The 26,422-nt window shown below is 40.6% G+C and overlaps 1 protein-coding gene across 1 annotated transcript; it reads right to left on the bottom strand.

Annotated features, from left to right (window-relative positions):
• Positions 1 to 1,977: 1,977 nt before the first annotated feature.
• On the bottom strand, positions 1,978 to 26,064 carry LOC109893463 (peptidyl-prolyl cis-trans isomerase FKBP5). Its single transcript, XM_020486696.2, has 11 exons — positions 25,833 to 26,064; positions 14,084 to 14,216; positions 12,941 to 13,085; positions 12,533 to 12,675; positions 12,137 to 12,251; positions 10,821 to 10,977; positions 6,878 to 6,968; positions 6,543 to 6,626; positions 5,889 to 6,074; positions 5,306 to 5,545; positions 1,978 to 4,574 (listed from the first exon to the last, which is right to left on the bottom strand). The coding sequence occupies exons 2-11, from the start codon at positions 14,186 to 14,188 to the stop codon at positions 4,461 to 4,463; spliced, it is 1,380 nt and encodes a 459-aa protein (XP_020342285.1). The 5' UTR covers positions 14,189 to 14,216; positions 25,833 to 26,064; the 3' UTR covers positions 1,978 to 4,460.
• Between the last annotated feature and the right edge of the window lie 358 nt (positions 26,065 to 26,422).

Below are 26,422 nucleotides of genomic sequence, written 5' to 3'. Positions count from 1 at the left end.
AAAAAAGCTTGTCCGGAGAAGACAAGGTGAGCGCTACCATCAGTCCTGTGCCATGCCAACAGTAAAACATCCTGAGACCATTCATGTGTGGGGTTGCTTCTCAGCCAAGGGAGTGGGCTCACTTACAATTTTGCCTAAGAACACAGCCATGAATAAAGAATGGTACCAACACATCCTCCGAGAGCAACTTCTCCCAACCATCCAGGAACAGTTTGGTGATGAGCAATGCCTTTTCCAGCATGATGGAGCACCTTGCCATAAGGCAAAAGTGATAACTAAGTGGCTCTGGGAACAAAACGTAGATATTTTGGGTCCCTGCCCTGGAAACTCCCCAGACCTTAATCCCATTGTGAACTTGTGGTCAATCCTCAAGATGAGGGTGGACAAACAAAACCCACAAATTCTGACAAACTCCAAGCATTGATTATGCAAGAATGGGCTGCCATCAGTCAGGATGTGGCCCAGAGGTTCATTGACAGCATGCCAGGACAGATCGCAGAGGTCTTGAAAAAGAAGGGGTCAACACTGCATATATTGACTCTTTGCATCAACTTCATGTAATTGTCAATAAAAGCCTTTGACACTTATGAAATGCTTGTAATTATACTTCAGCATTCCATCTGACAAAAATATCTAAAGACACTGAAGCAGAAAACTTAGAAATGTATATTTGTGTCATTCTCAAAACTTTTGGCCACGACTGTACGGCGTTTACAGTGTATATCTCCACTAAAGCGTTTAAAGCCTTTAAATCTCAATCACACTGTAAAGATTCATTTCTGTGATGCAGATTGAAAAGAGCCCTAGGTCGTTCAGGGTTTCAGGTGAAGAAGTTGAATGGTAATTTATGAATTCTCACAACATATCTCTCAGAATCTCCATTGAGAATGCCTTTTAGTCCTGGGTTAGGCTTAATCTGTGTCTGGGAAACTGGCCCATTGTTTCCTACCTTTTTTAATACTGATTTGAAATTTGAAAGAGTAGTCAATCCAGGGAGAGATTGACAAGACATAATGCCAAAGTCATCTTAACATAAACAAGCATTTGAAAGGGTCCCTTGTTGCCCTGTTATGGTATTGCATTACAGTAAATAATGAAGAACAGAACAACACTGACATTGTGTGCTCCTTGCAAACTCCTTGCTCCCTGAAAATTGTCAAAGACTCCAGCCACCCTTGTCATAGACTGTTCTCTCTGGTACCACACGGCAAGCAGTACTGGAGCGCCAAGCCTAGGTCCAAGAGGCTTCTAAACAGCTTCTACCCCCAAGCCAAATAGACTCCTGAACATCTAGTCAAATGGCTACCCAGACTATTCACATTCACATCACATTAACTCTACCTACATGTACATACTACCTCAACTTACCGGTGCCCCCGCACATTGACTCTGTACCAGCACCTCCATGTATATATTGTTATTTTTTACTGCTCCTCTTTAATTACTTGTTACTTTTATCTCTTATTCTTATCCATAATTTTTGAAACTGCACTGTCGGTTAGGGGCTCGTAAGTAAGCATTTCACTGTAAGGTCTACACCTGTTGTATTAGGCGCATGTGACTAATAAAATTTGATTTGAGTTCAAATATGAGGAAGCTTGACAAGTTTACCATTGTATGTAAGGTAAGACAGAATGCCTATTAAAAGTGTGCCAGTTATCAGGTTGTACAACATGCCTACAGCATGTAGTACGATGAGATCTCTCAGTGTGCCTGTGATGAGTGACAAGTTGTATTTTGTCTTATTGCCTTCTGCATTCATATGTCAAATGATAAAATATGACACTTGGACCCTTTCTGTATTTGGCATTTCAGGCCAGAAGGGAAGAGAGCTGAGAGCTTAGTGCCTGAGTTTAATAACAAGCCTTATTTCTGGTTGAAGATGTTTTACATTACCTCCACCTGAGAACTTATGTGTTCTGCAGTAAAAAAATTATACACGAGTTACAACAGGTAAAATATGACATGAAATGAATATATAATACACCTACAACAGCAACACACTATCTCATCAACTGAAATGGTGTCTTCTGACTTCACTTTTATTTCCATAGATACACTTTGTGTCCTACCTACAGTAAGTCCCCCTTGTTTGACACCTCAAGTAATATAGGTTTTTGTTCCACAAAAACATATTGCTAAAGAGCAACACTGGACTCATGATATTACCTAACAGATACAACATTTGGTTTAAAACTGAGTTTAAAAAAAATACAATTTCAAGTTCTCTTGGCAGGCAATTGATATGGGGGCTTTTTGACTGGGGTTTTCTTTGTTCCTTTTTAAGTTATGTTATCTTCAAATATTTACACACAGAAGGACATCATCTTGATCCTCTGACTGAACACCATGGAGATCCGGTCACTTGTTTCACTAATGTCCCGTGGTAGACAAAGAACACTTATCACTAACAGTACAGTTGGGGTAAGGGGCAGGTCAATGCAAACTGTAAGTGTAATCTCTAATGCTTGAATTTGCAAATTTACCAGAGATAGAGTGAATACTTAATCATTGGATGATACACAGTTTCAATAGCATCTGTGTCATGTTAATAACACTTACAGCAGGCTTCTTCTGTACAGTGCGTGATATATAGTATTATTACACTCTTAAGACTCCGTTACGCTCAGTGTAGTCCAATAACATTCATAGTTGGCTCGCCTAGAAAACACTACAAAATGAAGGAAAGCCATTTGTATCCAAAGCATTGGTGAACAAATATTATCGATATCATTAGCATAGAAACTCTTGATAAGGTTTTTATGCTCTGATATCTAATCCTGGCAACACTACACTTAACTCCTTACCCTGTGGCATTAATGTAGGTATAGGTAACTACCCTCCAATTACAAAAAAAAACACATTTTTTTAACTAGGCAAGTCAGTTAAGAACAAATTCTTATTTTACAATGACAGCCTACCGCGGCAAAACCCTCCCCTAAACCGGACGACCCCGGGCCAATTGTGGGCCGCCCTATGGGACTCCCGATCATGGCCGGTTGTGATACCGCCCAGGATCGAACCAGGGTGTGTAGTGATGCCTCTGTCACTGAAATGCAGTGCCTTAGACCACTGCACCACTTGTGAGCCTTCAAAAACAGTGTTGGGTATAGACAGACATGTTTAATAAAACATTTAAAAAGCGTACGCACAAGGATTCAATGGTTTCTTTTTATAGTGAGTTTAAGCCTGCCTTTTTTTGTTTCACAATGATAATATCAGTAAGACACCCAAGGGCCTGATGTCCAACGAATGCAAAAGCAAATGTCCAAAAAATATAAAGCCCAGATTTTATCCAAATCATTGAGTGTTACTTTTCCTAAAAAGACAACATCGGTGGTTTTACAATCTTTGCTGAAGATTGAAGTGAATCATTGTCCATCATTTAACACTCTTTTAGTAGAGGGAAATAAGTGTACTAAAAGGTAAGACAGTACAGTCACCCATTCCAGAACTGGGGAGGAAGAGAACTACACAACTAGAATCTATATGCCCTAATTATCATCAGTCACATAACCCAAATTCTAACAGCGTAGATGGAAAAAAGCATTTGTCCAGGAGAGAATGAAATGTTGAAGTCAGAGAGGACTGGACAGCAGCTTGGAAAGCTGAGACTTAAAGCTTCATTAATGGACTTTCTTTGATTTTGGACTTCCCGGACAGTCAAAGAGAGTAGCAAACACATAACAGTATGTAGCATCTGCAGCATGCAATGGTCCATGAGTCTGTACTTGTTAATTCTCTATGTTCAAGAGTAAAGAGTGGGAGGTTCTTCAGCCAAAATGTCTGTGCAAATATACTGCATGACTCATTGTCTAAACATAACTAGTCTTTTGGGACTGCGGGTGTCATGACAACTAGGTGACGATGATGCCAGCTGTTTTGTCTGTTACAGTGGTTCAGAGTCGCACCACTGTTCCACATGGTGAAGTTAAATATATTTAGGATTCCAATTGTGAGTTTAAGCACAAGGTGTAAGGCAACCCCAGACATCCCAACCAATAGATCAAAACAATCAAAATACAATGACACCTGTTGTTCATCTGTATGTGCAAAATGGGAAAATGCAATGCCAAGCAAAATTATATTATATTGTATTATCTTATGTGATTCATTTTGATTTGATTATCAACATAATGCAGTCTGTGGATCTGAGTTAAATTCAGGTGTGCATTTGGAGGAATTGCACAACGCATGAGGTTGAGGACAAGACCTGGACAGGATTCCATGTTATAGACTGAAGGAAGGATTGCTGTTTGGCTTGGAGCCTTCCCCACTCACGCCCTCTGTCTGTCATGCTGGGTACAGCACACATAGTGGAGGGGTAGGTAGGGGATGATGAGATCAGAGTGGACGGGTGTGGTCCAGCCCCGTCCAGTCCCTGCCTCAGACCCCTGTGTGGGTAGCGAGGGGAGACCTGCCCCCCTGGCTTTGCCCTCCTCCAGACCTCCTCTGGTGCATCAGGGACAGTCCTGGCCATGGTCCTGACTCCTGCGTCGTCTCTTAATGGCCACTTGATAGTTCTCGTTCATCACTCCACTGTCCTCCCCCCTCCTCCTCTTTCCCTTCCCTGCCTGTTCGAGCACACAGATACAAAGGAGAGAGACTTGAGTAAAGAATGTTTGTGGAAGTCATGTGTAGATTTCTTCCATTGTGCTAAAATAAATAACTTGTCCTACATTTGGTTTTGGAATATGAATTAGTATAATATAAATGTTTTTGTTAATGAAGACACAACTTGATAATAGATTATGGAGTAAAAAGGAAGCGTCAATGAGTGGTCCTTTGTAGCTCATTTGCTAGAGCATGGTTCTTGCCACGCCAGGATAGTGGGTTTGATTCCCAGGACCACTCATACATAAAAATAAAAAATGATGCATGAGTCCCTTGGATAAAAGTGTCTGCTAAATGGCATATATTATAATGAGAGAATTTGATAACAAAAATTCAAATAAATTTGCTACTCAATACTACCACTAGGTGTCAGCCTAGTACCAGTAAGCATGAATCTCTAAACCATGAACGATGGACTACAATAGGTCAGCAGCACAGCAGAGATGATTCAAATAGATAAACGTGTGATATCACATGTATCCACTTACTCAAACAGAACAGTGAACCAGGTCAGATTGTACAACTGATTACACATCCAGGCTTGCATCCCAAATGGCACCCTATTCCCTATATAGTGCACAACTTTTGACCAGGGCCTATAGGGCTCTGTTTAAAAGTAGTACACTATATTGGGAATAGGTTGCCATTTGGGATGGAACCCATCCAGACTGTGAAAGACGTTGATACAGACCTTGACGTCACGCTCAGCGAACTTCTGGAACATGTTGGCATAGATCTTCTTGTCCTTTTCGTGGTGTTCCCGGATATTGCGTTGACAAATGGATACTTGATCGCGTGCCGCCCGGTTGGAGGGGTTGACCTGCAGCACCAGTTTAAAGTCAGACATGGCCAGGCTGAACTCGTTACGGAAGAGACGAGCCTTCCCACGTCGGTACAGAGCCTTCTCATTCTTCTCATCCAGCTCTATCACCTGGGACATAATACACATAGATACTATATTTGTAACTATATTTGTAACATTAAGGTGTACCTACAGGGATTTATAAAGGGCGTTTATAAGTTTGAGTTAGTTTATAAAGCTGTTTAGAAAAAGTTACAGAATGGTTGAAAAGGTGTGATTGTTATGTTAATGCTTGCCAAACAGATTAATACATGTATACAACCCCAGTGACCCAGAGCAAAAAGTCATAGACAAACACAACTGTATGCTATTCCATGAACAGGTGTTATCTGCATGCTCTGTGTGGCTTCAGTATGGTACACGTGTATATGTTTGTGGGGTTTCTCATGCCAGGTATGCAGTGAGAGTGTACCTTGTTGCAGTTCTCCACAACCAGTGCGTACTCTCTCAGCTTCAGGTAGCACATAGCCAGGTTAAGCTGGGCAGCCAGTAGGAAGTCCTGGAGCTTCTGCTGCTCCTCCTTGCCCACACCAAACTCCATCTCCAGCCACAACACAACGCGCTGGTACTGGACCACTGCCTGAAGGTAACGCCCCGCCTACATCCAGGGACAACACATGGGCTACGTTTAGCAGGTCTCTCATACAAACAAGATTTTAGACAACATTTTCATAGTTCAAAAGCAATGTACAAAGTACAAAAAAACTGTGAACCTAATTATAATCTCACAGTTGTGATTTTGAAGCTTTTCTTCAACAACGGTATGAGGTGTCGATTATTTAACTAGACTTTAGTAATCTGAGCAATGTATTCACCTCTTCATAATGCACGTTGTTGAAGAACATTTTCTAATTAAATCACTCTTCCATGTTATAATGTCGCTATTTGACTAAATAAATCGTTAAATAATTGAAAAATGTCCTTGTGAACTTGTTTGCAGGGTTCAAGTTCTGCAAGTTCACAGGGTTTGGTTCAAGTTAATGAAATATTCACACACAGATGCATCCAAATGCCATGAGATTTTTGTCTATTTTCTGAAAGACAGAGATGGCCCACTACTGTATACCTTGAAATATTGTGTCCCTTTCTGTTTGGCTGTAGCAGACAATTTCAGTTTCTCCTTCTGATCCAACTCCCAGGATTCTTTGGCCTTGGAAAAGGAAACATATTGTTATGTTTCAGAGGAGGAGATTTGAGGATGACTTTCATTGAGATGACGACTGTTTCTTCCCATTATTTTCTCCAGGGTCACTCTGCCATCATGCAATATCTAACTGAGACCCTCATTGTCTAAACTCCACCAGCTCAAATCAAATCAATCTGTTGGTATCTTCCAGGGACACTAACAGGATACTTGAACACATTGTTGTTACCGTATCTAATCCAGCAAGTAGAACTCACCTTCTGAAAGTTGTTTAGAGTCACTTCATACACCAGGTCTGAGTTTGGTCCAATCTTATACTGTGCTCTACCCTCTTTCCCAAAACCATACCTACAAAAAACAAGACAGAGAGTATTGTATGGCTGACTAGTCCTGACATACACCCGTTCCATGAAAGGCAAACATAAAGTCAAGATTTTTGTATAGTGATGCTTGTTTAAAGCAGCAATCAGCAGATGAAACAATAACAAAGCATCCTCCCTGACCCTGTTTTGGTAAAAAGCTGAGTGATGGGGCTGGAGAAATGTAACCACTCAAATTCATAGATATGGATGCAAGGTCTTACCATCCATGATATCCAAATTATAGTTTTAACCATGTTTTGAGGCAATGTTTGTTTACAAACATTGGAGTTCTCTTGGGGTACAACAGTTGAACTAAGCTCATGCATTATTTATAAGTTGTATTCTTCAAGAACCAATGGGTATATATCAATATCAATCATTTATAAGTCCAGAAATGTATGTAGAAACTGCAGATTGACCCTTTAAAGTAACTTTTCCAGATTTCCATTCAATATTACCCATAACTAATTACAATATGAGTGAAATCGTTTTCCTTACAAAAAATGTTTTCTATGTTGCAATGGTGTGGGCATATACTGGTCATTCAAAATAATTAATGTGAGTAGACCACTGATTGGCTAGCTCTTCCTCCTCAGGATGATGACATCAACCTCTATGAGGAACTAGCAGACGTTTTTCTGTGTGATATATAAGTTTGAGGTGGGGTTTTGGATGTCTTTTTTTAAATATATTTTTTATCTTGCCGAAAAATACGAGTATAGGATGAGTCAACAACATTATTTGGGTATGAGCGTATCTACCTTGTGTTGCAACAGGGACACTTCAGCAATAGGTAATGATGTAAGTTTGATACCGGAGTTTTGAGGTATGCGTTGAAATCGCTGACGCCTCGATCACACCGACAGTGTCATTTCGCAAAATGGTACTCAGCATCATCTGGATATGTATGCAACAAAAGTTCAACATTCACTTTCTGCTACCATTTCTGTGAAGCCGTTAACATATACAGTTTGACTCATTTGTTCAATAAATCCAACATATACCACACAGAACGTACTGCAACTGCCTCTGCCTCTCTAATGCTGCAAGGCAAATGCAGTGTTCCGTTGGAAATGAATGTACTTCTTGTGTACCAAAATGCAAAAAACACTATTGGTGTGAGTGAGGCGAAAGCAGCAAAAATTTGAAGCAGTGTGTCAATGCGTGTATCAATGACATCCGAAGCTTTGTCTGCTCATGTGATTGGCGAGATCCCACTTGATTTCACAATGATTCCGAATGCTTTCTTCGATTCCAAGCTGCCTTCAAACACCGACCTCTACTGGACACAGTACTTAGAAATTTGGGATTTTGTATAAAAAGTTTCACCTGACCGGTAGCTTACGCCTCGATCACGCCGACAGCGTCATTGCATTTTGGTACACCGGAAGTACATTCATTTCCAACGGAACACTGTGTTTGCCTTGCAGTACGTTCTGTGTGGTGCATATGTTGGATTTATTGAACGTATGTGTCAAACTCTATTCGTTAACGGCTTGACAGAAATGGTATCAGAAGGTGAATGTTGAACTTTTGTTGCTCACATATCCAGATGATACTGCCTACCATTTTGCCCCACAACACTGTTGGTGTGATCGAGGTGTTGGCGGATAGAGTAGGGAACATTCAGGGATGTGGGGGTGAGGTCGAATCCTGATGAAGGCAAAATTGAAACCACACTTTCTGCACTGTTGTTCAAATAATTGTATTTAGTTTTAATTGTAATTATATTTAGTATAGTATAAGCTTCTGTCTTAAGCATCCTAATTAAAGCCATAAATTCAGTTTTTTTAAATATACACTGCTCAAAAAAATTAACATCCTAGATCTGAATGAATTAAATATTCTTATTAAATACTTTTTTCTTGACATAGTTTAATGTGCTGACAACAAAATCACACAAAAATGATCAACCCATGGAGGTCTGGATTTGGAGTCACACTCAAAATTAAATTGGAAAACCACACTACAGGCTGATCCAACTTTGATGTAATGTCCTTAAAACAAGTCAAAATGAGGCTCAGTAGTGTGTGTGGCTTCCACGTGCCTGTATGACCTCCCTACAACACCTGGGCATGCTCCTGATGAGGTGGCGGATGGTCTCCTGGGGGATCTCCTCCAAGACCTGGACTAAAGCATCCGCCAAATCCTGGACAGTCTGTGGTGCAACGTGGCGTTGGTGGATCGAGCGAGACATGATGTCCCAGATGTGCTCAATTGGATTCAGGTCTGGGGAACGGGCGGGCCAGTCCATAGCATCAATGCCTTCCTCTTGCAGGAACTGCTGACACACTCCAGCCACTTGAGGTCTAGCATTGTCTTGCATAAGGAGGAACCCAGGGCCAACCGCACCAGCATATGGTCTCACAAGGGGTCTGAGGATCTCATCTCGGTACCTAATGGCAGTCAGGCTACCTCTGGCGAGCACATGGAGGGCTGTGCGGCCCCCCAAAGAAATGCCACCCCACACCATGACTGACCCACCACCAAACTGGTCATGCTGGAGGATGTTGCAGGCAGCAGAACGTTCTCCACGGCGTCTCCAGACTGTCACGTCTCTCACATGTGCTCAGTGTGAACCTGCTTTCATCTGTGAAGAGCACAGGGCGCCAGTGGCGAATTTGCCAATCTTGGTGTTCTCTGGCAAATGAAAAATGTCCTGCACGGTGTTGGGCTGAAAGCACAACCCCCACCTGTGGACGTCGGGCCCTCATACCACCCTCATGGAGTCTGTTTGTGACCGTTTGAGCAGACACATGCACATTTGTGGCCTGCTGGAGGTAATTTTGCAGGGCTCTGGCAGTGCTCCTCCTGCCTTCTCCTCCTTGCACAAAGGCGGAGGTAGCGGTCCTGCTGCTGGGTTGTTGCCCTCCTACGGCCTCCTCCACGTCTCCTGATGTACTGGCCTTTCTCCTGGTAGCGCCTCCATGCTCTGGACACTACACTGACAGACACAGCAAACCTTCTTGCCACAGCTCACATTGATGTTCCATCCTGGATGAGCTGCACTACCTGAGCCACTTGTGTGGGTTGTAGACTCCGTCTCATGCTACCACTAGAGTGAAAGCACCGCCAGCATTCAAAAGTTACCAAAACATCAGCCAGGAAGCATAGGAACTGTGGTCTGTGGTCACCACCTGCAGAACAACTCCTTTATTGGGGGTGTCTTGCTAATTGCCTATAATTTCCACCTGTTGTCTATTCCATTTGCACAACAGCATGTGAAATTTATTGTCAATCAGTGTTGCTTCCTAAGGGGACAGTTTGATTTGACAGAAGTGTGATTGACTTGGAGTTACATTGTGTTGTTTAAGTGTTCCCTTTATTTATTTTTAGCAGTGTATATATATATTAAACTTGAAGGCAAAAAAGGGAAGCAGGAATTCCAAATTTAGGCTACTGTTGCCAAAAATGTACTACTGAGCCACAGAGTTTTGATAAAACCAGTGGAGAATGAAAAGTCTATCTGATAATCACACGGTTATTTATTGTTGACCAGCAGATGTCACTAATGTGCATTGTGAACAAATATTGAAGCTACGAGAAATTAACCGCTTTTTGGAACAATTTAAAAAGTACCAAAGCCTTCAGAAATCCTTCCCATCACTAGCGATAAGGAGTAGATTAGAGCAATCACTAGCGATAGGGAGTAGAGTAGAGTAGAGTCACCACTAGCGATAGAGAGTAGAGTAGAGTAGAGTAGAGTAGAGTAGAGTAGAGTAGAGTAGAGTAGAGTAGAGTAGAGTAGAGTAGAGTAGAGTAGAGTAGAGTCACCACTAGCGATAGGGAGTAGAGTAGAGTAGTGTAGAGTAGAGTAGAGTAGAGTAGAAGCTCTTACTTGGGTTTTAAGTAGAGCATGCAGCATTCTCCTTTCTGCATCTTCTCCATGGCCCTGTCTACACCCAGAGGAACGCCCATGTCCTCTGACTCACCCACCACGAAGTGCACATCCCTGGTGTCAAACAGACGCTCTTCACAGCGACCCTCCAGGTGTACTGTGGGATACAGGAGGAAATTGGAAAATAAGATAATTTTTTGAATGGTAAATATTAATATTATTATATTTTACTTAATGGGAATGGACTGTTCAGATAGCATAATATAGTTTAGATTGTTCAACATGTTTAGTTTGAGTGTTCAAAATGGTTTTTTTTGTCTTGTTTGAGACTGTACAAAAATCTGTAAACATTTTGATCACAATAAATCTGTTCACAGTCACTAGCTAGGTTTCCATTCAATTGGCGACAGATTTTCATGTGACTATCCCCAAAATCTGAATAAATACAATATGCACATTTTCCCATCAGATATGCATTTCCTTCTAATTGACTTGTTGCGGATAAACGGTTGTCGGTGATGACGTAGTGCACATAAAAATAACTTTGGTGATTAAATTCCCATGTACTGAATAAAAAATACAAGTTAAATGGCTTTCCATCACATTGTCAACTCTGGATTTGTCACCAAATAAATTGCGGTTATGTAGCGAATATGCCCACTCTGGTCTTGGCACGTGTGCTCTACCCAAAAAGCCTGCAGATATACAGTGTGGGTAGGCTATCTAACATGGTGACGTTATTATGGACAAAATAGCGAGATTATTTTTATTTGTCAAACAGCAGCCAAGCCTCGATCATCATGTCACCAGAATAAGACCCTCGATATTTATTGTATAGGAGCCTCTATTGGAAAGGAGCGTCAAGCTTATCACCGTGCACTTTCACCACCCTGTGACGTTCATCACAACTTATTTCATCTGTAGCCTGATAAATTAAACTGTATGCTCTCCCGAGTTGTAGTGAGAGGACCACATAGCATATCATTGCTTGACTCCAAGTTTACTTTGTGATATGATTGTTATAATAATACCACCATTTCTCAGATAATGTATTTTACCGACACAAAAAGAGCTCACTGTGTCTAGGGTAATTTGCTTTGTTGACATTTGGAATGTCTTTTGCTGTTTCAATCAGGCCTGTCGTAAAAAATATATATATATCCAACATGCACTTTACTCAAATAAAAAGATTGGATGGAAACCTGGTTAATGTGAGACAAAGCCTTTGTACCAAAATCAATTAACATATTGATCACCAAGATCACAGTCAATTAGATCACAGTGAATGTGATAGAGAGAGAGCATGTCCACCTTACCGTGGACTGTTGATCCGTCGTTGGGGTTATTATAGCCCTCCCCTTTGACCTTTATCCTCCTTGTGATGCCGCCGTCGTCCGTCAGCACCTCGCCTTGGAAGCTCAGCAGCTCCACCTACAGGAAGTGAAGAAACGCGTAAGGACAGAATAAAATGTCACGTCACAGCCATGTGTTGCCATAGCAACACCAGCAGCAGTGGCACACTTTTAAACAACGGTAACCGAAAGATTCCATCGTGATGAAAATGATGACAGAGACAGTGTTATGTGTTCTGTTCACAATGCCGAGAGAGAATCTAGAACAATGTGCAGTCAGAATATAAAGGGGAAACCTGTTACGTGCAGAGGAAGGCCTATATACCATCATCCCCTTGGTAACCACTAAGCTTTACCTACCTCAAACTGTAACATGGCGTTGGGAGGTATTTTGGGCGGGCATCCAGCTGACCCATAGGCATATGCTGGTTTACAGAGGAGCATGCACACCTCTCCTCTCTGCATAGAGGACACACCGATATCCAAGCCCTTAATCACCTGACCTGTGGAGTGATACAAAATTAGAGACATGACAAACAGATGTAGGCTACATATGCAGTGACATATGGGCGATACATACGGCGGATGAGTTAGATGAGTTCTTTCTTCCATACATACAGATGTCAAAAATGTAAGTATAATATAGAAGCTATATGTACAATATGTACATCTTTATGTCCTGATGACAGTTCTTCTTCAGCTGAAAAGGTATCGGAGATGTTTAGAAATGAGTACCTCAGTAAGAGGCCATCTCAGACTCGGACATACCCTTTCCCAGACTGAAGGTGAAGGGTTTTTTGCGTTCCATACTGGAGTCAAACTTCTTCCCATTGATTAGTTTGCCAGTGTAGTGTACTGCTACCTTGTCCCCAATCATGGGTCTGTCCCCATCCTCTCCCTGGTTTTTCACCACCTGTATAAAGAGCAAATGTCAGTCCTGAGATCATTTCAACTCAGCATGCTAGTACTTGTTTCTCTAGCTAGACAGTGATGATGGTTTCTTCGTGTCACATACTTCTTTTTCATGTACCCCTATTATTATTTTTCATCCTAACAGTTAGGCATTTCTTGCAGTGCTCTGTTTTAGAGGTAACACTGAGGATGTGCTCAATACAAAGGAACACTCTTGATTCTGGTGGCAGAATTATGAAGGATGCCTTTCTCTGAAGTCTCTCTGGTTACTGTGACAGGGAAGACTTTGTGTGTGTGCTTGTAATAAGTTGAGCTACACTCCTATATGCAGCTTGGTCTCATAGACTAGATGTAACATAGTAAAAGTACATCTGAAACACTCAAATTAGTAGGATATGTTACGTTTGGTATGGTTACAGGCAAAAACGAAAGGAGGTGGTTGGTTGGGGTGGATGAGAAGGTGTAACCCAAAGGTTGCGTGTTGGAATCTCATCACGGACAACTTTAGCATTTTATCTAATTATTTATCTAACTTTTCAAATACTTGCTACTTTTAAGCTATTTTGCAACTACTTAGCATGATAACTAACCCTTCCCCTAACCTTAATCTTTTAACCTAACTCTTAACCCGAACCTTAATCCTAACCCTTAACCCTAACCCCTAACCTAACCATCTTAGCCAGCTAGATAACGTTAGCGTTAGCCACCTAACCACCTACAACAAATTGGAATTCGCAACATATATTTGAAAATTCATAACATATTGTATGTTTTGCAAATTCATAACATATAGTATGTTTCGCAAATTCGTAACATATCATAAGAAATGGATAATACACATCCACGAATTAATACATACCATACGAAATGTAACATGTACTAAAGGGAGGGTCTCGGTTTACATACAGAATAATACAAAATGCTCTGAGACCAGGTTGCTGTATGTCAAGACAGAGTTTGTCCCTTACAGAGGAGGTTGGGAATGAGGTTGAAGCCTACCTTGAGAACTCCCTCGTCTCTGCTAGGAGTGACGTCGATGCCCTTGGCAGCAAAGACCACAGCAGGAGACTGGTCATCCATGGACTGGTCCTTATCTGTGGTCATATCTGCATCTGGGCATGCCACTCTAAACCTGCACAAAAGAGTCACACACACATTGTTTATAACTGGGATGCGCACCAACATAATAACAGACTCACAAAACACCACCAACACACAAATACCCCTTAAAAAAGGCCTTCCAGAACCACCTGAATGTCAATTAAACTGTAATCAATTATACGCATATGCTTTAAGTAGGTAAATGTGTTAGCTATGCTATATCTCTGACATTCTGTGAGTCAGGGAATTACGTTTCTAACCTCTCAACTCTGTTTCTTCTTCATTCTGATAACATGCATGAGCTGACGCAGTGTATGTAGAGGTGCTGACTAACGGAGTAAACTCTGTGCCGTTACTTATTTTGAGACTTGCAGCACAGTACATTATTGGGAGACGGTTGAAGAGCCAAACAAGCTTTCTGATGATGAGCTACAGAAATAATATCCTCATATGCCTCAACGGCCAACCTTCTCCCAGCCCACAGTACATTATGCTAACTCTGGGAATTTGCTACCATCATACTAATGTCAAGACTCCAGTAAACATGCTGGTTCATAGCAGTATACTAAGCCCACATTCACTTTTGACAATGTCGAAGGTTTCATTTCAACCAAAACTGCAATGTGGTAACCTATTTAAGCAGTAGCTTTTTTCCCATGGTCAAATAAAAAAAAGTATTTCTTCTTCAATCTGAAAAAAACTGGGCCGTGAAATATGAGACCTGATGGTGCAACAATGCCGCCACTCTTTGTGAGACATGCTGCACCATCGTTGTTGGGTACTGTTGAATAGCTTTCTGGTGATGAGCACATTATAATATTATCCTGATGTCTTTCTTTAGCAGCCTTTATCTCGCCAACCACAGTACATCATTTAAACACATTTGAATTCATACCATAATAGTAGTGTCATGTGTGCAGTGGATGTAGGTCTGACCTAACTAACTGTAATACAAAATTCTCACATTTAGTGACTGAAAATGCCACACACGATGTGTCACAAACACAATGGCTTTTTTCTCTAGGACGCCCACAGGTCTCACAAGACTCTTCTGAAGGTCCAAGGTACCAGTTAAATTTTTTTTATGAAAGTATACAGTACCAGTCAAAAGTTGAGTTCTTTCTTCCAGGACACACCTACTCATTCAAGGGTTTTTCTTTATTGTTACTATGTTCTACATAGTAAATAACACATATGGAATCACGTAATAACCAAAAAAGTGTTAAACAAATTAAAATATATCTTATATTTACGATTCTTCAAAGTAGCCACCCTTTGCCTTGATGACAGCTTTGCACACTCTTGGCATTCTTCTTGGCATTCTCTCAACCCCCATCCTCCCCGTTCCAGAAGAAGACGTGTATGTGCACAAATGGCAGTAGTTTGTAAATAAAGTCACCTGGATCTGTTCAAGTTATGTACCTCCTCTGAAAGCAATGTCTAAGTTACAAATTACAACAAATATTTAATGAATGGGTGACAATTTGCATGACAACCAACTAAGAATTAGTTGAAAAGCCAGTAGCAATCTTAATGAATATTCTGTTACCACCACCTGTTGCATCTTTTCACAAGTTAAGATAAGATAAAAATGTACTTTATCCCGTCCGGGCAATTAGCTTAGGGCCTGGTACCATGCCTTAGGACATGAGAAAATTGTCGTAGTCACAATCAGCCATGACGCTATGTGTCTGCTATCTAAAGAACGCTGAGGTATTACAAGTGTGTTATAGAAATCTCAGGTCCTCCATATGCTGTCTTGCTATCATATTTGCCATTTTAACCTTTACTGTGTCAATGTTGATTTTGGAACGTCTTTATCTGTTTTTATCTTTAGCCTGGCTGTGAACTATGTACTAACTTTTAAGATATAACGTTGACGCTATTAAGCTTTCAGTGTTTTCTGTGACGTTGGGTATTATGCCCTATTGACCCGTTTTAAATAAATGATCAATACATTGTTTATTTAATACAATTATCGAGTCATTGAATATTGAATCATCTGTTCTGACATATTATGACATTTTATAGGGGATAGACAATCTTATGTTGAATAAAATTGTCAAAATGTGAAAACTATGAAAGGATCTAATATCAGATGGTGTCGGCTATTTAAAATCAAGGCAGAAACATTTTCTTAAAAATGTCTTCAATTGAAGCGGACTGAGGAACACGATGAAACATGCACAGTAGAATCACTGTAACACTTAATTCTGCACAGTTTGTAATGTCATCGTTTCACCATACCTCAGAAAACAGAACAAAACATTTAAAAACATGATGCTAGCCCAACACTTATCTAAAATATCTAACAGCTAATTGAACAACTTGCACCGTACTGTTAAACAAACGTGAAACAGATTTAAACCATCAACATAACCTTGATGCTTAGTTAATTCATTCATTAAACTTTTTTGCTGTTGACTTCTCTTGCTCAATGAATACAAATAGCCCATTGTAAGCTAACAAATCAAACATCCCAAGTGGACTTTGAGTCTTTCAATGTCATTACAGCATGCCATGACGCCCACCGTCTCAGACTGTTCTGAAATTGTTTCTGTGGTTAGAAACAGGTACGCTTGGCATTCCTAAAACACTATTTTGTTGAAATTACATTGTATATCTGAGAAATTATGCTAATTGATTGCACCCAAATGTCCCATTTTAATTTATAGGATTCAGATAATATTCAATAAATATAGTACCTATCATCCGATTTGGACCAAACCTCTTCCTACCAATAAGTAAAGGTGTCCACATTCATCCCAGCCGAAACAGTTTGGAAGAGTTTGTGCATATATTATGATGACATTTTGCGACGTTTTTGTTAGTTTTGGACTTTGGTGGGGGGTTTTTGGGCAGTTCGGGCACATTTTTTTCAGGAGGCAAGCCAAAGTTCGGAGCAAAAGTCACGCCTCGTTGTTGGTGATTGATGAACAGTAGGTATTCTTCAATAATGTCTTTGTTCTCAAATTGTTTAATTGAGAAACACTGCACCAAACATCTTAGATAGATGTAAAATTGCACGACTAAGATCTCCCTGGCAAAAACATCCAAATGAATGAGAGATTTCTTGAGTTATTCATTCTGACTGTTTTGAGGAAGTGTATACTGGCTATGCCCTCTCAAAATGGACAAACAGTACTATTGCCGTTTTTCTCATTTTTCAAGCGAAGGTCTTTTAAGGGAGTATGCAAGCACACTCGTTCAGTTCGGCTAGAAGAGTTTGGCTAGGCGCCAGCCGTACTGAAGCATGCTGACGCCTTAAGACATAAGGAATCCCCAAAAATTGTCAAAAACCTGCCACTGACTCGCTGGTTACTTTTGTTTGGCTCATGATGAAAACACATTTTGTGTGTCATCCTCACAAATCAAGCCAGTCCTCCATGAAAGCAAATCAGTCTGTCCTTCTTTTACACTTAATATTTATCCAGGAAACGGGACCTTTGTCAGTGGTTTATTCCCTTCATAAAAGGTCTATATTAATTACTGTTAGACCATTCCTGGTGAACTAGCAAACCATTAGGCTACAGCAGTTATACTAGTTTCATTGTTATGGTCTCTAATGGGCTTCAATGGTAAAAGTCCCAAATACACAATGTATACTGTTTTGCAATTGTAATGGTATTGGGTTGCATTGAGTTAAATGGTAAATGTCACTTTCACAATACATATACATTTCCTGATAATTTTATTGAAAACATGACAGTCATGCAATTAATTATTTGATTAGGGTTGTCACAACATTTTAGTCCCTAGCCCATTTCTACATCAAAGGTGTTATGCTTGTAGGTAAAGTGTTCAAATAAGAATTGCATAGGGATAGCCCTCTCAGAGAGCGACCACTTGTTGGACTATTCAAGGAGAGTTGGGTTGAAGCTACTATAAGGACACACTGAATTGCTTTCATGGAGGACTGGCTTGAATTGTGAAGATGAAGCACACAATTCATTTTCATAATGAGCTAAATCTATTGGTTTTCTACCCAAAGCTGCAAAGGAAATTGTGAAATTGTGTGTAAACACAAGAGACCAGCAAAATGAATAGAGTGTGGCTGTAGAGCCAGAATAGTAGCACCTAGTGGTCAAAACCTGGTACTTTCACACTATATTTATTGAATTTTATCTGAATATTATCTGTCCAATTTGGGTGCAATCAATTAGCTTAATTTCTCAGTTCAAATTATATTTCAACAAAATAATGTTTCAGGGATGCCATTGTATCTGTTAATAACTACATAAACGATTTCAGAACAATCTGAGTTGGTGGGTGTCAAAGTCCTCTTTCTTGTGCTTTTTGAGGTGGAACAACCCCTTTGTCATATAGGAAATAACAGCACATAATTGGCTGACTATGAGTGGCCCTCCACAGACATCCACAGTGAAGTCACACACACAGCTGATACCAATTCTCTCCCTACACTTTCCCCTTGGCCCTAACCAATTATGTATATAAACCCTGGATTGCCGATGCAATGTATTGGCAACAGAGAGTCTTTGAAGCCACTGGTCGGCCATTCTGGCACTCTCCAGAAGAAGTAGTCCTCCACAGGAATGAATGGAATTCTACAGTATTTAAATTCAATGTTTTAGTGACAAAATTACATGTATTTAAGTGTAGTGGCGACAGTAACATTAGTACTTTCAAAAAATTATACTTTAAAGTGGCAATCAGCAGTAAAAACAATAATAAAACACTCTCCCCACCCCTGTTTTGGTGAAAAGCTGAGGGACGGAGCTGGAGAAATGTAACCACTCTCAAATTCATAGACAGAGCTATGGATGCAAGGTCTGACTATCCATGAAATTAAAATAATAGTTTTAACCATATTTTGAGGCTATATAGTGTTTGTTTACATTTACTTTGCTTACATTGAAGAAAAATATTTATATTTTGGTTTCCCATGGGGTTTGACAGCTCATGGAAAAAAAAGCTATATTTTTCAAGAATCAATTAATTGCTAAGTAAAAAAAAATGGATATGGTATAATGCCTTCCTTTACTTTTTCCACATTGTGTTGTGTTACAGCCTGAATTAAAAATGTATTTAATTGAGATTTTGTGTGACACAACACCCCATAATGTCAAAGTGGAATTTTGTTTGTAGAAAATTTTTGAAATTAATAAAAAATGAAAAGCTGAAATGTCTTGAGTTGTGTATCGATTGGTGAGAATAAAAATCTATTTAATCTATTTTGAAATAAGGCTGTAAATGAACAAATTTGGAAGGTGTATGTATACTTTCTGAAGGCACTGTAACTTCCTCTTTAAGGACAAATGTTTTTTATATATATATAGGTGTGCTCCGCACATTGGCTAACTGGGCTATCTGCATTGTGTCCCACCCAACACCCGCCAACCCCTCTTTTACGCTACTGCTACTCCCTGTTTATTATATATGCATAGTCACTTTAACCATATCTACATGTACATACTACCTCAATCAGCCTGACTAACCGGTGTCTGTAGGTAGCCTCGCTACTTTTATAGCCTCGCTACTGTATATAGCCTGCCTTTTTACTGTTGTTTTATTTCTTTACCTACCTATTGTTCACCTAATACCTTTTTTGAACTATTGGTTAGAGCCTGTAAGTAAGTATTTCACTGTAAGGTGTAAGGTGTTGTATTCGGCGCACATGACAAAAATCTTTGATTTGATTTGATATATATATTCATGCTTAATTTATATAATCTAATTAAAAGAATGCATGAAGGTGTATGTAATAGAATAAATGTGGCAAGTGTAGATGATAATAAATGCTTTTCTATAGCTTCCAAAATAATTTTTACAATGGTGGGTGAGTGCCAAGATGGAAGCACGGTGGCTTCAAAACAGCGCCCCCTGTCAGTCATAGTGGGGGGGTTTTTCTCATTATTATTTCACCTTTATTTAACCAGGTAAGCTAGTTGAGAACAAGTTCTCTTTTGCAACTGCGACCTGGCCAAATAAAGCATAGCAGTTTGACACATAATATTTGTAGATGTAGCAGCTGACACAGTTGATCTGTTTGCCCCCTAGATACCAAGTGAGCTGCTTCACTGCTGGTCTAGACAATCCATGTCAAACATGATAAACTAAATTAATTGGCTTACTATTAATCATTGTGCTCAGTCTTCCCTCCATACATCTCTTCCACCACTCTACCCCTTCATCGCCTCCCCTGACACATCTCTGCGTCTTTCTTTACCCCTCGCTCTTACATTTCATGTTTCGTTCAACTTCATCTCTTCCTCTTTCCGATGGAGAGTACCTAACTGGGTACTGGTGCTATTGTTCATAATGTACAGAAGTGCCTGTGGGCGCGCAAACACAAACACTCTATCTCTCTCATACACACACACATACTCTCTCACTCCATCTCTCTCATACAACCCCATATACTCTCTCACTCCATCTCTCATACACCCACACATACTCTCTCACTCTATCTCTCTCATACACACACACATACTCTCTCACTCTCTCATACACACACATATTCACCCTCTCTCGCTCACACACACACACACACGCACGCACACGCACACACGCAAGCACGCACACACACACACACACACACACACATACACACACACATCACACAAACAGATTTGATGCTTCATTTAGGTCTACAGTACATTCAGAAAGTATTCAGACCCCTTCCCTTTTCCCACATTTTGTTACGTTACAGCCTTATTCTAAAATGGATTCAATCAAATAAAAATCCTCATCAATCTACACACAATACCCCACAATGACAAAGTAAAAACAGGTTTTTAGGAATGTTTGCAAAAGTATTAAAAATAAAAAACAGAAATGGCTTATTTACATAACAATTTAGACCCTTTCCTATGAGATTCGAAATTGAGAAATTGATCATCCTTGAGATGTTTATACAACTTGATTGGAGTCCACCTGTGGTAAATTCAATTTGTTGGCCATGATTTGGAAAGGCACACACCTGTCTATATAAGGTCTCACAGTTGACAGGGCATGTCAGAGCAAAAACCAAGCCATGAGGTCGAAGGAATTGTCCGTAGAGCTACAAGACAGGATTGTGTCGAGGCACAGATCTGGGGAAGGGTAGCAAAACATCTCTACAGCATTGAAGGTCCCCAAGAACATAGTGGCCTCCATCATTCTTAAATGGAAGAAGTTTGGAACCACCAAGACTCTTCCTAGAACTGGCCGCCAGGCCAAACTGAGAAATCTGGGGAGCAGGGCCTTCGTCATGGAAGTAACCAAGAAGTCGATGGTCATTCTGACAGAGCTCCAGAGTTCCTCTGTGGAGATGGGAGAACCTTCCAGAAGGACAACCATCTCTGCAGCACTCCACCAATCAGGCCTTTATGGTAGAGTGGCCAGATGGAAGCCACTCCTCAGTAAAAGGCACATGACAGCCCTCTTGGTTGCCAAAAAGGCACCTAAAGGACTCTCAGACCATGAGAAGCAAGATTCTCTGGTCTGATGAAACCAAGATTGAAGTCTTTAGCCTGAATGCCAGTGTGTGGACGTCTGGAGGAAACCTGGCACCATCCCTACAGTGAAGCATGGTGGTGGCAGCATCATCCTGTTATAGAGATGTTTTTCAGCGGCATGGACTGAGAGACTAGTCAGGATTGAGAAAGATGAACAGAGAAAAGTACAGAGAGATCCTGCTCCACAGTGCTCAGGACCTCAGACTGGGGCGAAGGTTCACCTTCCAACAGGACAACAACCCTAAGCACACAGCCAAGACAACGCAGGAGTTGCTTCCTGACAAGTCTCTGAATCTCCTTGAGTAGCCCAGCCAGAGCCCGGACTTGAACCCGATCAAACATCTCTGGAGAGACCTGAAAATAGCTGTGCAGCGGCGCTCCCCAATCCAACCTGACAGAGCTTGAAAGGATCTGCAGAGAAGAATGGGAGAAACTCCCCAAATAAAGGTGTGCCAAGCTTGTAGTGCCATACCCAAGAAGAAAAGAGGATGTAGTCGCTGCCAAAGGTGCTTCAGCAAAGTACTGAGTAAAGGGTCTGAATAATTATGTAAATGTGATATTTCCATTTTTTATTTATAATAAATTTGCAAACATCATTATAGGCTATTCTGTGTAGATTGATTAGGGGGCGAAACAATTGAATCCATTTTAGAATAAGGATATAATGTAAGAAAATGTGGAAAAAGTCAAGGGGTTGGAACACTTTCCGAATGGACTGTATGTAAGAATTGTTCTCACATACGTCAAAATGATATAAGTAGCGTGTAATCACTTGCCATTGTTAACAGAAACATCAATAACCATAGTAATAAAGCTTAAAATGATCATTCTTTTCTGGGACTTGGGCATTTCTTAATATGGAATGGACATCACTTCTAAGAAAAGTTGGAACGGAACATCATGTTCTAGGAGCTGTAACGTTATAGCTTTCACATTGACAGGGCCAAATGTATTAACACACACACACACACACACACATACACCAATAACATGTAAGAATAATGAGTTGATTTAATGATCTAGTAAAATAATTATGAATTAAACCTAAAATATGAGTGGCTCTGTGTGGGGGAATGAATGTATCCCAGTGTGTCGGTCTGTCTGACTCTGTCTCTGTCCACCTCTGTGTCTGTGTCTGCCTCTGTCCATCTCTGTCTGTGTTCATCTGCGCAGTAGTGTGTGTGCGTGTGTATGTGTGTGTCCATCTGGGGTGTGTATGTGTCCGTCTATGTGTGTGTGTCTGCGCAGTGTGTTTGTAAGACTGTGTGTGTGTGTCTGCGCAGAGTGTATGTGTGTGTGTGTGTGCATGTGTGTAGAGTGTGTGGGGGGGAACACGATGTTCCTTCTGTTCTGAGTTCCTGGCACAATCTGATGGTGTTCACCAATCTGAAACCTACTCAGTCAGAACACAGCATCTGCTTCGGATGGCAATACCCAAGTAGGCTCCCCTCAACACAAATAGAGACTAACGCACATTACATCATTTTTTTATTGTGGAAATGCTAGGACTGACGCAGAAATAAGTATATAATTTATTTAAATTATTGCTGAAATGTCCAATCTGACTTTGGAGGGGGGAAAGTCAGAATTCTAAATATTAGAAGTACTCTGTAAAAAAACATTTGAACACAGGCTATGGTACTCTAATAACTGAATGTATAATGTAACTGTTAGTAATTATGTACCACAGTATTAAATCCAATCACCAGTCATTCAGAATGCTTGTGCATGTGTCTTTAACTTCATCTTTATGATGAGGAAATGCAAACCATCTGGGTATAGAATTATCCATATAAGTTACAGCTGTGGTAGAGCCAGCAGCGCGTCTCTTAGTCAGAGGGAGCGTGGAACTCAGAGACCCTGTGGAGAAATACAGGGACGGAACACAACAAAGCCGAGAACATTCAGTCCTGAGAGCTCCAGCAGCACAGTCACTTCACAGATACACATTGTGCCTCAAAGCACTTTATCACAAGTCAATGCTTCACGCTAATCCACATATAAAGAGCAGCGCCAGATAAACTGGACACACTGTCTGGCTGTCCTGGGTGACAAAGACTGACGTGGTAACAGAGTGGGATACTGTCTGAAAGAACAGGACATTGTCTACAAGAACAGGACATTTTCTGTCTTAGTGGATATTGTCTGACATAGGCTAAGTAGACATTGTCGGTCCTGGGGAGAGGGACACTGTCTGCCATGGTTCAAAGAAGGAGTTATGTGAAAAATATTCATGAAATATTGTAGGACAAAGGAAGTTGACAAGAAAAAAAAACATTTACTATTAAAACAAAATGAATTGGAAATATAGCCCTCGTCGGGTTGTTCTACGGAAGTACTTGGCCCTTTAGAAAGCTTTTCCTAGCGGTTTTAGTTGAATTTCTCTGATTTAATACGACACAATAAGAACAGTGTTGGTTTTAATTATACACACTTATTTTACAAGTCAACTTCCATTGTCCTCCAAGACTTGCTGAAATTTACACATTTCCAATTTGATCTTTTATTAAGCACCTTGGTTGGAAAGAAAGCCAGGAAGCAGCAGAGTACCCTTTCAACTAGAAGCAAGGAATGGGGTCTGATATGTAATGACATGGGCATTATATGACCCGAGGTAAGAGGTATCTGTGCTGCTAAGTCAATACTGTCTGGACTCGTTTCATTCAGGGCGATCGCTGGATGCCATTTCTTGGAAATGCTCTCTTTTTCTCTCTCAGACTCTCTCTCTCCAACGCTCTCTCTCTCTGATTTATTTCCACAGGGTCACGTCGTCACATCTATCCGTACCATACCACTCTTGGCCCCATAATCATAGAGCGTCTAAGAGTAGAAGTGCTGATAAAGGATTAGTTTACCCTTAATAATGAATACAATTAAATGGACAGGTTGGTGGGACCTAATCCTAGATCAGTACTCACACTCTGAGATTTTATGAATATGGGCCAAGTCCTCCATCTGACTGCCAGCTTTTACCACCATAAAATACTGAAGACATGTACCCAATGCCATGTACTCTACCACAGAACCAACCTACCTGCCCCCACAACAGATAGATAGGAAGGCTGAAATGCAGTAAACCATTATGTGGCCAAGCAGACCTTGGGAGGAAACCTTGGTCTGATAATACTGAGGGTACTGTATGTCCACGTAAACCCCCACACATAACAAGCCTTGAACATGTGCTGCAATAAATGCCTTGGGTGCCTGCCAACATGCAACCTGTAATTGTATATACATGTATTATGGCGCAAAGAAAATGGCAGATACATGTATTTCTAACAATGTTCTAGTTCATATCTCTTCTGCTCAGTCTTCCAGTTAATAGCTAGACTGAAACAAGAAATGTATCAAATCATGTTTGTTTTTTTCCCAAAGGAGAGTCACACCTATATGCTATGATTCATTCACTGCATCGCCAATGGTTCTGGAGATACATGTTGAGTAAATGTAACATAAACGTTAATTGCAATTTCTTAATTGCCTGTAATAAGAGGACATGGGGCTACATTTTCATTTTAGGTCAATTTGATTTACCTTTAATGAAATTGAAAATATGAATTGAGAGTAAGACATTAGATACATTGTTCACAGTGTGTGTGTGTGTGTGTGTGTGTGTGTGTGTGTGTGTGTGTGTGTGTGTGTGTGTGTGTGTGTGTGTGTGTGTGTGTGTGTGTGTGTGTGTGTGTGTGTGTGTGTGTGTGTGTGTGTGTGTGCGCGTGTGTGTGTGCGTGCGTGCGTGTGCACCTCTTTGTGTTTCTGACTGTGTGTGCATATGTGTAAGAGAGAAAGAACCGACAATTATAAAGAGTTATCCTTTATAATAGCATTTGATTAAAACCTTCATTGGATGTAAATTCAATCCACTCTCATTAAAAACAATGACAAGCGATAAGTAGAGGAATAGAAGTGAGCATGATATCCACATCTGGAAAATAAGCCTAGAACACAACTTAATAGAGCTGAACACGGATTCTAAATAAGACAAATATAATCATAAGTATATAAAATTAAAACTTGTATGTATTTTATTATCTATTTATTCTGAGGCACCTGAATGTTTAACCGGGTACAATTGGATACAATGTAACTCGATTCCTACTCGGTCATGCTGTTTAAAATATACCCAATAAATCAAACCAATTACACTTTTTCTATAAAATAATAAGAAATAGGCTAAAGCTGTAACTTACCTATTTATAATGTTTATTTTATCTTCTTCTGTTGCTCGTGTGCTATAACTTCAGCCGGTGTATCACTACACTGGTTCTGCAACGCACGTAAGCACGGTGATTTCAAACCCGCCCTCTCATAACCAACCAGGGTACTTAATGTTCTGTTTTTTACAGTCGAAACCCCCCGGCACTAGTGACGACCAACACGCGAGTTTGAGCCACATGGAGAAGAGAATTGAAATGACACTGTGAAGAAGGTGGAGGGAACTGGGGGTTGAGAGAGGGGGGGGGGCATTTAGTGTACAAATTAAGGGCAGGTCTTGGAAAGTGGCCACAAAGTAACACAATGTTCCGGCTGTACTGTAGCTGCGCTCTGGTGAGGACACAGTGTTCTAGTAGACACCCTGACCCTTTAACCAGTTCTGTGCCGAGCGCCGCCGCAGCTCGCGCAGCTCAGCACTGCTACCCGGAACAGTCTGTACAGCAGCAGTGTAGTCATGGACTGTCCTCGATTACGAACGGAACATTTCACAGATTTCAGAATGGTTCCATGCTTTATTGGAGGACGGATAGGATAGGTGCGCCATCTGGATTGGAATAATTTTTCA

Source organism: Oncorhynchus kisutch, linkage group LG1 (assembly GCF_002021735.2).
Source record: "Oncorhynchus kisutch isolate 150728-3 linkage group LG1, Okis_V2, whole genome shotgun sequence".
NCBI lineage: Eukaryota > Metazoa > Chordata > Actinopteri > Salmoniformes > Salmonidae > Oncorhynchus > Oncorhynchus kisutch.
The sequence above is the reverse complement of the archived record's forward strand: the minus strand, read 5'-3'. Positions and strand labels throughout refer to the sequence as shown.

Excerpts from the sequence above, each read along its gene's own strand:
- LOC109893463 (XM_020486696.2), bottom strand. The coding sequence starts at position 14,188 with ATGACCACAGATAAGGACCAGTCCATGGATGACCAGTCTCCTGCTGTG. Across the intron at positions 10,978-12,136 it reads CGACGGATCAACAGTCCACG|TACACCTGGAGGGTCGCTGT; the intron begins GTAAGGTGGACA and ends TGTATCCCACAG. Across the intron at positions 4,575-5,305 it reads TCGCTGAGCGTGACGTCAAG|GCAGGGAAGGGAAAGAGGAG; the intron begins GTCTGTATCAAC and ends GTGCTCGAACAG.